At 41.0% G+C, this 13710-nt stretch overlaps 1 protein-coding gene across 1 annotated transcript; it reads right to left on the bottom strand.

Moving 5' to 3' along the window:
* Positions 1 to 1823: 1823 nt before the first annotated feature.
* LOC311121062 (alpha-actinin-2-like) lies at positions 1824 to 13587 on the bottom strand (the record flags this gene model as incomplete). The annotated part of the gene is made up of 4 exons (XM_084195598.1): positions 1824 to 1910; positions 6117 to 6236; positions 6416 to 6530; positions 13330 to 13587. Coding segments are annotated over 4 exons (580 nt in total), but the record flags the coding sequence as incomplete, so codon positions are not given.
* Positions 13588 to 13710: the final 123 nt, after the last annotated feature.

Below are 13710 nucleotides of genomic sequence, written 5' to 3'. Positions count from 1 at the left end.
GACTATATTAGCTAACCTTCCACGGAGATGACATGCTAATCACTATACATAACACTATAACTCCATGACTATATTAGCTACCTTCCACGGAGATGACATGCTAATCACTATACATAACACTATAACTCCATGACTATATTAGCTAACCTTCCACGGAGATGACATGCTAATCACTATACATAACACTATAACTACATGACTATATTAGCTAACCTTCCACGGAGATGACATACTAATCACTATACATAACACTATAACTACATGACTATATTAGCAAACCTTCCACGGAGATGACATGCTATCACTATACATAACACTATAACTACATGACTATATTAGCTAACCTTCCACGGAGATGACATACTAATCACTATACATAACACTATAACTACATGACTATATTAGCTAACCTTCCACGGAGATGACATGCTAATCACTATACATAACACTATAACTCCATGACTATATTAGCTAACCTTCCACGGAGATGACATGCTAATCACTATACATAACACTATAACTACATGACTATATTAGCTAACCTTCCACGGAGATGACATGCTAATCACTATACATAACACTATAACTACATGACTATATTAGCTAACCTTCCACGGAGATGACATACTAATCACTATACATAACACTATAACTACATGACTATATTAGCTAACCTTCCACGGAGATGACATGCTAATCACTATACATAACACTATAACTACATGACTATATTAGCTAACCTTCCACGGAGATGACATGCTAATCACTATACATAACATATAACTCCATGACTATATTAGCTAACCTTCCACGGAGATGACATACTATTCACTATACATAACACTATAACCACATGACTATATTAGCTAACCTTCCACGGAGATGACATACTAATCACTATACATAACACTATAACTACATGACTATATTAGCTAACCTTCCACGGAGATGACATGCTAATCACTATACATAACACTATAACTACATGACTATATTAGCTAACCTTCCACGGAGATGACATGCTAATCACTATACATAACACTATAACTACATGACTATATTAGCTAACCTTCCACGGAGATGACATGCTAATCACTATACATAACACTATAACTACATGACTATATTAGCTAACCTTCCACGGAGATGACATACTAATCACTATACATAACACTATAACTACATGACTATATTAGCTAACCTTCCACGGAGATAACATACTAATCACTATACATTAACACTATAACTCCATGACTATATTAGCTAACCTTCCACGGAGATGACATGCTAATCACTATACATACACTATAACTACATGACTATATTAGCTAACCTTCCACGGAGATGACATGCTAATCACTATACATAACACTATAACTACATGACTATATTAGCTAACCTTCCACGGAGATGACATGCTAATCACTATACATAACACTATAACTACATGACTATATTAGCTAACCTTCCACGGAGATGACATGCTAATCACTATACATAACACTATAACTCCATGACTATATTAGCTAACCTTCCACGGAGATGACATACTAATCACTATACATAACTATAACTCCATGACTGCTCCCGAGTAGCGCAGCGGTCTAAGACACTGCATCTCAGTGCTTGAGGCGTCACTACAGACCCCCCTGGTTCGATTCCAGGCTGTATCACAACCGGCCGTGATTGGGAGTCCCATAGGGCAGCGTCGTCCGGGTTTGGACGGTGTAGGCCGTCATTGTAAATAAGAATTTGTTCTTAACTGACTTGCCTAGTTAAATAAAGGTTAAAAAAAAAAAATATATATATATATATTAGCTAACCTTCCACGGAGATATCTTGAATGGCGAAGCGGAGGATGATGGTCCAGATCATCCCCAGAGTCATCTTAATGTTGCCATCCACAATCTCTGCAGGAGAAACAAGTCAGTAATCAGGGAATATTCACAGTCTTAATCAACCAGGTCTGTGATTTCTATTCCTATATTAAGTTTGTCTAATTGGATGGTCTGTATAATATTCTGGCATTCAAATTCTATGCAGTGTTCAATGTCACACATAGCCCACGTAAAAAAAAAAAAATACTATGGTATAAATACTATAGTATTCGCTGTGGTGTTTTTGCGTACTAAAGACCATGAAAACACTGCAGTGAAATATGTAGCATTTACTGTAGTATACTGTAGTATTTACAGTTAACATAGGATAAATAAAAGAAAACTGTAGTATACACTATAGTATTTACTGTACTGTTTTTGCAGATTGTAGAATACTGTAGTATTTACTGTAGTGTTTTTGTGGACTGTAGTAACAATAATATACCTTCAGCTGTGGTGAAATAGAACTATAATATATCTTCAGCTGTGGTGAAATAGAACTATAATATACCTTCAGCTGTGGTGAAATAGAACTATAATATACCTTCAGCTGTGGTGAAATAGAACTATAATATACCTTCAGCTGTGGTGAAATAGAACTATAATATACCTTCAGCTGTGGTGAAATAGAACTATAATATACCTTCAGCTGTGGTGAAATAGAACTATAATATAGCTTCAGCTGTGGTGAAATAGAACTATAATATACCTTCAGCTGTGGTGAAATAGAACTATAATATATATTCAGCTGTGGTGAAATAGAACTATAATATACCTTCAGCTGTGGTGAAAGAGAACTATAATATACCTTCAGCTGTGGTGAAATAGAACTATAATATACCTTCAGCTGTGGTGAAATAGAACTATAATATACCTTCAGCTGTGGTGAAATAGAACTATAATATACCTTCAGCTGTGGTGAAATAGAACTATAATATACCTTCAGCTGTGGTGAAATAGAACTATAATATACCTTCAGCTGTGGTGAAATAGAACTATAATATACCTTCAGCTGTGGTGAAATAGAACTATAATATACCTTCAGCTGTGGTGAAATAGAACTATAATATACCTTCAGCTGTGGTGAAATAGAACTATAATATACCTTCAGCTGTGGTGAAATAGAACTATAATATACCTTCAGCTGTGGTGAAATAGAACTATAATATACCTTCAGCTGGGTGAAATAGAACTATAATATACCTTCAGCTGTGGTGAAATAGATCTATAATATACCTTCAGCTGTGGTGAAATAGAACTATAATATACCTTCAGCTGTGGTGAAATAGATCTATAATATACCTTCAGCTGTGGTGAAATAGAACTATAATATACCTTCAGCTGTGGTGAAATAGAACTATAATATACCTTCAGCTGTGGTGAAATAGAACTATAATATACCTTCAGCTGTGGTGAAATAGAACTATAATATACCTTCAGCTGTGGTGAAATAGAACTATAATATACCTTCAGCTGTGGTGAAATAGAACTATAATATACCTTCAGCTGTGGTGAAATAGAACTATAATATACCTTCAGCTGTGGTGAAATAGAACTATAATATACCTTCAGCTGTGGTGAAATAGAACTATAATATATCTTCAGCTGTGGTGAAATAGAACTATAATATACCTTCAGCTGTGGTGAAATAGAACTATAATATACCTTCAGCTGTGGTGAAATAGAACTATAATATACCTTCAGCTGTGGTGAAATAGAACTATAATATACCTTCAGCTGTGGTGAAATAGAACTATAATATACCTTCAGCTGTGGTGAAATAGAACTATAATATACCTTCAGCTGTGGTGAAATAGAACTATAATATACCTTCAGCTGTGGTGAAATAGAACTATAATATACCTTCAGCTGTGGTGAAATAGAACTATAATATACCTTCAGCTGTGGTGAAATAGAACTATAATATACCTTCAGCTGTGGTGAAATAGAACTATAATATACCTTCAGCTGTGGTGAAATAGAACTATAATATACCTTCAGCTGTGGTGCAATAGAACTATAATATACCTTCAGCTGTGGTGAAATAGATCTATAATATGACTTCAGCTGTGGTGAAATAGAACTATAATATACCTTCAGCTGTGGTGAAATAGATCTATAATATACCTTCAGCTGTGGTGAAATAGAACTATAATATACCTTCAGCTGTGGTGAAATAGAACTATAATATACCTTCAGCTGTGGTGAAATAGAACTATAATATACCTTCAGCTGTGGTGAAATATAACTATAATATACCTTCAGCTGTGGTGAAATAGAACTATAATATACCTTCAGCTGTGGTGAAATAGAACTATAATATACCTTCAGCTGTGGTGAAATAGAACTATAATATACCTTCAGCTGTGGTGAAATAGAACTATAATATACCTTCAGCTGTGGTGAAATAGAACTATAATATACCTTCAGCTGTGGTGAAATAGAACTATAATATACCTTCAGCTGTGGTGAAATAGAACTATAATATACCTTCAGCTGTGGTGAAATAGAACTATAATATACCTTCAGCTGTGGTGAAATAGAACTATAATATACCTTCAGCTGTGGTGAAATAGAACTATAATATACCTTCAGCTGTGGTGAAATAGAACTATAATATACCTTCAGCTGTGGTGAAATAGAACTATAATATACCTTCAGCTGTGGTGAAATAGAACTATAATATACCTTCAGCTGTGGTGAAATAGAACTATAATATACCTTCAGCTGTGGTGAAATAGAACTATAATATACCTTCAGCTGTGGTGAAATAGAACTATAATATACCTTCAGCTGTGGTGAAATAGAACTATAATATACCTTCAGCTGTGGTGCAATAGAACTATAATATACCTTCAGCTGTGGTGAAATAGATCTATAATATGACTTCAGCTGTGGTGAAATAGAACTATAATATACCTTCAGCTGTGGTGAAATAGATCTATAATATACCTTCAGCTGTGGTGAAATAGAACTATAATATACCTTCAGCTGTGGTGAAATAGAACTATAATATACCTTCAGCTGTGGTGAAATAGAACTATAATATACCTTCAGCTGTGGTGAAATAGAACTATAATATATCTTCAGCTGTGGTGAAATAGAACTATAATATACCTTCAGCTGTGGTGAAATAGAACTATAATATACCTTCAGCTGTGGTGAAATAGAACTATAATATACCTTCAGCTGTGGTGAAATAGAACTATAATATACCTTCAGCTGTGGTGAAATAGAACTATAATATACCTTCAGCTGTGGTGAAATAGAACTATAATATACCTTCAGCTGTGGTGAAATAGAACTATAATATACCTTCAGCTGTGGTGAAATAGAACTATAATATACCTTCAGCTGTGGTGAAATAGAACTATAATATACCTTCAGCTGTGGTGAAATAGAACTATAATATACCTTCAGCTGTGGTGAAATAGAACTATAATATACCTTCAGCTGTGGTGAAATAGAACTATAATATACCTTCAGCTGTGGTGTAATAGAACTATAATATACCTTCAGCTGTGGTGTAATAGAACTATAATATACCTTCAGCTGTGGTGAAATAGAACTATAATATACCTTCAGCTGTGGTGAAATAGAACTATAATATACCTTCAGCTGTGGTGAAATAGAACTATAATATACCTTCAGCTGTGGTGAAATAGAACTATAATATACCTTCAGCTGTGGTGAAATAGAACTATAATATACCTTCAGCTGTGGTGAAATAGAACTATAATATACCTTCAGCTGTGGTGAAATAGAACTATAATATACCTTCAGCTGTGGTGAAATAGAACTATAATATACCTTCAGCTGTGGTGAAATAGAACTATAATATACCTTCAGCTGTGGTGAAATAGAACTATAATATACCTTCAGCTGTGGTGAAATAGAACTATAATATACCTTCAGCTGTGGTGAAATAGAACTATAATATATCTTCAGCTGTGGTGAAATAGAACTATAATATACCTTCAGCTGTGGTGAAATAGAACTATAATATACCTTCAGCTGTGGTGAAATAGAACTATAATATACCTTCAGCTGTGGTGAAATAGATCTATAATATGACTTCAGCTGTGGTGAAATAGAACTATAATATACCTTCAGCTGTGGTGAAATAGAACTATAATATACCTTCAGCTGTGGTGAAATAGAACTATAATATACCTTCAGCTGTGGTGAAATAGAACTATAATATACCTTCAGCTGTGGTGAAATAGATATATAATATACCTTCAGCTCCAATGGAGACCAGCTTGACTCCTTTGCTGGTGATGTACTCCAGAGCTTTGTTGACGTTGGCTATCTTGTGGAAGCGCATCTTCCCTCTGTCTGGTTTGGGAAGTCTTTCACCTGGGGAAGAGGAGACATGTTAATGTATTATTGAAGTCTTTCACCTGGGGAAGAGGAGACATGTTAATGTATTATTGAAGTCCTTCACCTGGGGAAGAGGAGACATGTGACTGTATTAACGTATCAGACACACCCACATACACGTACACAAAGATCTACATACAGGATGTGAGATGTACCAGAAATGACTTCCAGCAGCAGCATGAGCTTCAGTCCGTTCCTGAAGTCCTCCTCGATGTTTTCAATCCCAGTCCCAGCCTTTCTCAGGTGGGAGTTGCACCAAGCTGTAAAGGTCTGAGCACAACAGATGGTTGGCTAAACAACGGGTCCAATCAATACAGGCTAGGGCTAGTGTCTGACCCGTGCATGTTTCTTGAGTATACTCTGAAAAACAAAGCAATTTATGTCAACACTTTGCCATGTACAGAATACTGGGAAGGTCCTTGATTACGCAGACAGCAGGCCGTTTATTCAGACCCATGAATCAGTGGTTAGAGAGCATTATTGGGGCATCGTATGGCAGACAAAAATTGTTTTGTCATTTAGCAGACGCTCTTATCCAGAGCGACTTACAGGAGCAATTAGGGTTAAGTGCCTTGCTCAAGGGCACATCGACAGATTTTTCACCTAGTCGGCTCGGGGATTAGAACCAGCGACCTTTCGGTTACTGGCACAACGCTCTTAACCACTAAGCTACCTGCTGCACAGAGGGTTGGCTTTGAGCTCTGGGAAGAAAAGTGCTTGGGGTTATCGTTATCCATTCTCTGGATAAAGCAGTGTTTTCCTGTTATAGCCTATAGTTATAATAGAGGGCAGAGAGAGCAGTGTTTTCCTGTTATACTCCTGAGTGGCGCAGTGGTCTAAGGCACTGCATCACAGTGCTAACTGTGCCACTAGAGATCCTGGTTCAAATCCAGGCTCTGTCGCAGCCGGCCGCGACCGGGAGACTCATGGGCGGCGCACAATTGGCCCAGCGTCGTCCAAGATAGGGGAGGGAATGGCCGGCAGGGATGTAGCTCAGTTGATAGAGCATGGCGTTTGCAACGCCAGGGTTGTGGGTTCGATTCCCACGGGGGGCCAGTATAAATAAAAATATATGTATTCACTAACTGTAAGTCGCTCTGGATAAGAGCGTCTGCTAAATGACTAAAATGTAAATGTATAGTTATAATAGAGGGGAGAGAGAGCAGTGTTTTCCTGTTATAACCTATAGTTATAATAGAGGGTAGCAGTGTTTTCCTGGAGCAGTGTGAGGCTGCTTTTAGATACTCCTGAAACGCAATACGGTCCATCCCATAACCCTCTGTCAGACTGGGCCAGGGTTGACAAGGTCTATTCTCCCCCTGGCATCTCTCTCTCCCTGCCTGTGTCCGCTGACAAGGTCTATTCTCCCCCTGGCATCTCTCTCTCCCTGCCTGTGTCCGCTGACAAGGTCTATTCTCCCCCTGGCATCTCTCTCTCCCTGCCTGTGTCCGCTGACAAGGTCTATTCTCCCCCTGGCATGTCTCTCTCCCTGCCTGTGTCCGCTGACAAGGTCTATTCTCCCCCTGGCATCTCTCTCTCCCTGCCTGTGTCCGCTGACAAGGTCTATTCTCCCCCTGGCATGTCTCTCTCCCTGCCTGTGTCCGCTGACAAGGTCTATTCTCCCCCTGGCATGTCTCTCTCCCTGCCTGTGTCCGCTGACAAGGTCTATTCTCCCCCTGGCATGTCTCTCTCCCTGCCTGTGTCCGCTGACAAGGTCTATTCTCCCCCTGGCATGTCTCTCTCCCTGCCTGTGTCCGCTGACAAGGTCTATTCTCCCCCTGGCATGTCTCTCTCCCTGCCTGTGTCCGCTGACAAGGTCTATTCTCCCCCTGGCATGTCTCTCTCCCTGCCTGTGTCCGCTGACAAGGTCTATTCTCCCCCTGGCATGTCTCTCTCCCTGCCTGTGTCCGCTGACAAGGTCTATTCTCCCCCTGGCATCTCTCTCTCCCTGCCTGTGTCCGCTGTACAGTGTATTTCACAAGGCGGTTGGATTTCAGCGCTGGCTGTAATTTATGAGTGTGATTGAGGTTGTCATTGAAGGAACAAATGTTCTCCTGGTTTGATGCGACGCCACTCTGTGTGTGGTTGTTGTGAGTTGACTATCATAAATCTATTGACCCAGCTGGGAAAAAAACGCAAACAATTGTCCTTCAATCTTACATGACGGTACAGAACACATGGTTGTGAATGAGAATGCTATACTGACGACACATAATGACGAAAATACATTCATTCTATATTAAATATCAAAGAACTGAGGTTACATTAACGTGTAAAAAATGGTTTGTTTACTGATTGTCCGAGCATTTACTGTAGGGTGCAGTAACTAGTATCATAATCCTTATAGACCAGGACCTTCATAAACTCATATGTTTCCTAGTACAAGAGACCCGTGCGTCAATCTAATAAAAATAAAATGAAAACTCCTGAGTGGCGCAGTGGTCTAAGGCGCTGCATCGCAGTGCTAACTGTGCCACTAGATCCTGGTTCGAATCCAGGCTCTGTTGCAGCTGGCCGCGACCGGGAGACTCATGGGCGGTGCACAATTGGCCCAGCGTCGTCCAGGATAGGGGAGGGAATGGCCGGCAGGGATGTAGCTCAGTTGATAGAGCATGGCGTTTGCAACGCCAGGGTTGTGGGTTTGATTCCCACGGGGGGCCAGCATAAAAAAATATATATATTCACTGACTGTAAGTCGCTCTGGATAAGAGCGTCTGCTAAATGACTAAAATGTAAAAATCCCCATCAAAAATCTGTCAGTTTAAGATAGAGATCTGTCTTTTTGCATGGGCTGCGTCTCAATCCACCGCATCTGCCGATGTATCCCCATCTGTGGTGGAAGGTGGCTGAGCTACAGCAGTGTTTATCAGACCAGGAGATATCCCGAAAATCGGTCTTCTCACGAAAACGTCCGTAGCGTCCGAACCGTATGGGCTACAAACTAATATGACGACTCTATGGAAAGGGGAGACTCTCAGTACATGTTTAAAACATGGTAAGGTAAGTATGTAGGTCGTTCTGTGCCAACAAACAAAATGGGTTAAATATGTGTCCAAAAAACTAAAATATTTGCTGATCTTTCTTATATCTCCTAGGACAGACACTTTAAAAAAAAAAACATTTTTTGTCATTTAGCAGACGCTCTTATCCAGAGCGACTTACAGTTAGTGAGTGCATACATTTTTCATACTGTCCCCCCCCCCGTGGGAAACGAACCCACAACCCTGGCGTTGCAAGCGCCATGCTCTTCCAACTGAGCTACAGGGGATTCACTTCAAAACCTTATTCCTCATGATTTATTTTTTTACTGTCTGTTTTGCTATTTATGAATGTGTTATTCAATGTCTTTCCATGGGCTATGGTAGTAAAGGCCAAATTCAGTATTTTATCAAATATTATATTTTGTATTTTTTTGGGATACCTACAGAGGTGCAAAAATTCTAAGTGAAATAGCTAAACGATCCATGGTATGACCATCTTAAAACAATTCTATATGTTAGCTTAGTAGAACCCCCCCCCCCTATACTGTACTGTATTTGACAGTCAAGTCATATGAGTCAATGGTAGAACTATATCACCCCCTGTTGGTTGAATTGGACTACGTCACTATGGGGGCCTTCTGACAGGAGTGGTGACACTGTGGCAGACTGTCAAATTCATAGGAATAATAAAATAAACATAATAACAAATGTTCTCATGTGTGTAAAAAAACAAACATATTATCCAGAATGATGGTTGGGAATGAATGGGAAGAATAAGACCTCTCCTGGTACTAAACCATGTCCCAAAATGGCACCCTAAACATCCCCTTCTTGCCTCCTGTGGTAACCGGAGTGATGGGTTAGTTCTAGAACCAGAGTGATGGGTTAGTTCTAGAACCAGAGTGATGGGTTAGTTCTAGAACCAGAGTGATGGGTTAGTTCTAGAACCGGAGTGATAGGTTAGTTCTAGAACCAGAGTGATGGGTTAGTTCTAGAACCGGAGTGATAGGTTAGTTCTAGAACCAGAGTGATGGGTTAGTTCTTGAACCAGAGTGATAGGTTAGTTCTTGAACCAGAGTGATGGGTTAGTTCTAGAACCGGAGTGATGGGTTAGTTCTAGAACCAGAGTGATGGGTTAGTTCTAGAACCAGAGTGATAGGTTAGTTCTAGAACCAGAGTGATGGGTTAGTTCTAGAACCAGAGTGATGGGTTAGTTCTAGAACCAGAGTGATGGGTTAGTTCTAGAACCAGAGTGATGGGTTAGTTCTAGAACCAGAGTGATGGGTTAGTTCTAGAACCAGAGTGATGGGTTAGTTCTAGAACCAGAGTGATGGGTTAGTTCTAGAACCAGAGTGATGGGTTAGTTCTAGAACCGGAGTGATGGGTTAGTTCTAGAACCAGAGTGATAGGTTAGTTCTAGATGGAGTTGCCGATGAGGCCGTAAGGGACTCAACGCTGTAAAACAGGAAATGAAGCAGTTCAGATTTAACTTGAGAGGGAGTCCACGTGCCTAGCTTAGAGTCTGGTGAAGTTTAGAATACCTCCTTATTAAATATAATGTTTCCATCTCACTGTCTGTCACAGCCTGGTGCGTTCAGAGGTCCAACTGGACAACACCGTATTCATTCCAATATTGTGTCTGTTATACGTTTAATGTATTATGCATCAAAGGTACAGTGATCCTAAACACAGTTGTGCTAGCAGGTGCACTTGGTCTGTGTCCCAAATGGTGCCCTATTCCCTATAATAGCGCACTACGTTTGACCAGCCCTGGTCACTATAGCGACTAGGGTGCCATTCGGGACACATATTGACTGGATGTTGCTGGGACAAAAAAGACAGTCTGCCAGAACTATCATTGACAGAACCCAGATCCTGGAATACAATGACCTGGTAATGGGGCCATGCTATCTCCTTGGTTGCAGTCCTCCAGGGGGTTGAACGTATCTGCTCCCTGTGATCACTGCTACATTATTGTCTCTGTCTGGCAGGACCATGGGCAGGGAAGGAAGCCCTGCCGTTCATGTTTGATGTGATAGCCCATTTATGCATGGTCTCGGAAATCCCAGACCTAGGGAAGCTGCAATAGGAACACTGGTACATTGTGGGAGGCAACCCGTCTGTTGAAAGACTAATTTATGAGTGATTCTAAATTGAGGGGTACAGTAGGTTGCCCCTGATATCTTGACTGGTCAGTGACAGATTATTTGTATTTTATAAAAAGCTACCTGGTCTGGGTATGAATTCTTGAGCAGACAAAGTATAGCCTGGTTCCAGACATGTTTGTGCTCTTGCTGTCCATCCGTCAATAAAAACAGGACAAAGAGTTGTCATGACAGCACAAACAGACTGGCACTCAGGCTAGATTCAGGCGCTTTCAAACAGACTGGCACTCAGGCTAGATTCAGGCACTTTCAAACAGACTGGCACTCAGGCTAGATTCAGGCACTTTCAAACAGACTGGCACTCAGGCTAGATTCAGGCACTTTCAAACAGACTGGCACTCAGGCTAGATTCAGGCACTTTCAAACAGACTGGCACTCAGGCTAGATTCAGGCACTTTCAAACAGACTGGCACTCAGGCTAGATTCAGGCACTTTCAAACAGACTGGCACTCAGGCTAGATTCAGGCACTTTCAAACAGACTGGCACTCAGGCTAGATTCAGGCGCTTTCAAACAGACTGGCACTCAGGCTAGATTCAGGCACTTTCAAACAGACTGGCACTCAGGCTAGATTCAGGCACTTTCAAACAGACTGGCACTCAGGCTAGATTCAGGCACTTTCAAACAGACTGGCACTCAGGCTAGATTCAGGCACTTTCAAACAGACTGGCACTCAGGCTAGATTCAGGCACTTTCAAACAGACTGGCACTCAGGCTAGATTCAGGCACTTTCAAACAGACTGGCACTCAGGCTAGATTCAGGCACTTTCAAACAGACTGGCACTCAGGCTAGATTCAGGCACTTTCAAACAGACTGGCACTCAGGCTAGATTCAGGCACTTTCAAACAGACTGGCACTCAGGCTAGATTCAGGCACTTTCAAACAGACTGGCACTCAGGCTAGATTCAGGCACTTTCAAACAGACTGGCACTCAGGCTAGATTCAGGCACGTTCAACCAGAAATGTCTCTGCTTGTGTGATCAAGGTTTCAAAATAAAAGTAAAATTAACTTGATATTGTAAAATAAATACATGTAAATACATTTGATAATGAAAATACATGAAACATGGTTTGTATTGCAAAAAAAAAGCCTACATGTATAAGGTTCTTATTTATCAATACAGACACAGCCCTCCAGCCCCAAGCGAGGACCAAGGACATTGTCTGAGCCAACTCTGGATACCCCTCTAGTCCTTTAGTTATAATTAGCCTGTAGCATCCATTCTGTTCTGCTTCGGGCCAGAGGACGTCACGTCATTCTGTTACCAGACATCTGTTGACAGTTCTCATACCACACGCATCAAAGGAATGGCACTGAGACAACTGGAGCTGAAGCTACAGTCATGGCTATGCTGCCTGCCTGCCTGCCTGCCTGCCTGCCTGCCTGGGAGCTATTGTTGGCTATGCTGCCTGCCTGTCTGCCTGCCTGGTAGCTATCGTTGGCTATGCTGCCTGCCTGGTAGCTATTGTTGGCTATGCTGCCTGCCTGTCTGGTAGCTATCGTTGGCTATGCTGCCTGCCTGCCTGGTAGCTATTGTTGGCTATCCTGCCATGGTTGCCCACATGGTGTTATTTTCTAAGTAAAGTAATCAGTATTTCTGTCCCTATAACAGGGCTGTCATGTAAAACCCTGCACATTACAATGTGGTGTTCGTTTTGACTCATTTGACTGTCAGGCAATACTTCCACAGACCTCTGCCCTCTCTTTTTAGGCCTATAATGAAAACTTCTTAAATATGAATTGTGCACACGAGTAAATATTAATAAGAAGGTAAACAGTAGAGTTCCTCAGCCCTTCCACTACTGCTGTGTGTTGACATGCAGTTACTTCCACAGCCTTGCCTCACGTGACTAGGCTACAGTGAACCTTCACAAATGTGGAAATGTGAATGAATAGACGGGATGAATAATGAAGTATCCAACCTTCCTCTGCTGTTTCTCCCAGGCCGGGTCCAGGAGCAGGTCTCTGTCCCATTCATCCTCCTGGATGGTGTAGTCATTACTCTGCTGCTCCTGCATCTGCATCGTGTATCCATTATTATAGTCTACTGATGTCTGCATCATCGTGCTCTGCATCAACTGACTCTGCATCAACTGGTTCTGCATCAACTGGCTCTGCATCGACTGGCTCTGCATCGTCTGGCTCTGCATCGTCTGGCTCTGCATCGACTGGCTCTGCATCCTAAAGCTTTAGAACAACACACCGGACTACAGGACAACAGGGGTGAACAGGAGACAAGACAAAACCCCTGTGTGAGTTTTCTTCTCCTGAAGTCGACGCTGCAGCTTGATCAGAAGATGTGT

The sequence above is a fragment of the Coregonus lavaretus genome (genome assembly GCF_964263955.1).
Source record: "Coregonus lavaretus genome assembly, contig: HAP1_SCAFFOLD_8791, whole genome shotgun sequence".
Classification (NCBI taxonomy): Eukaryota; Metazoa; Chordata; class Actinopteri; order Salmoniformes; family Salmonidae; genus Coregonus; species Coregonus lavaretus.
This window is presented reverse-complemented; position numbering and strand designations above follow the sequence as displayed.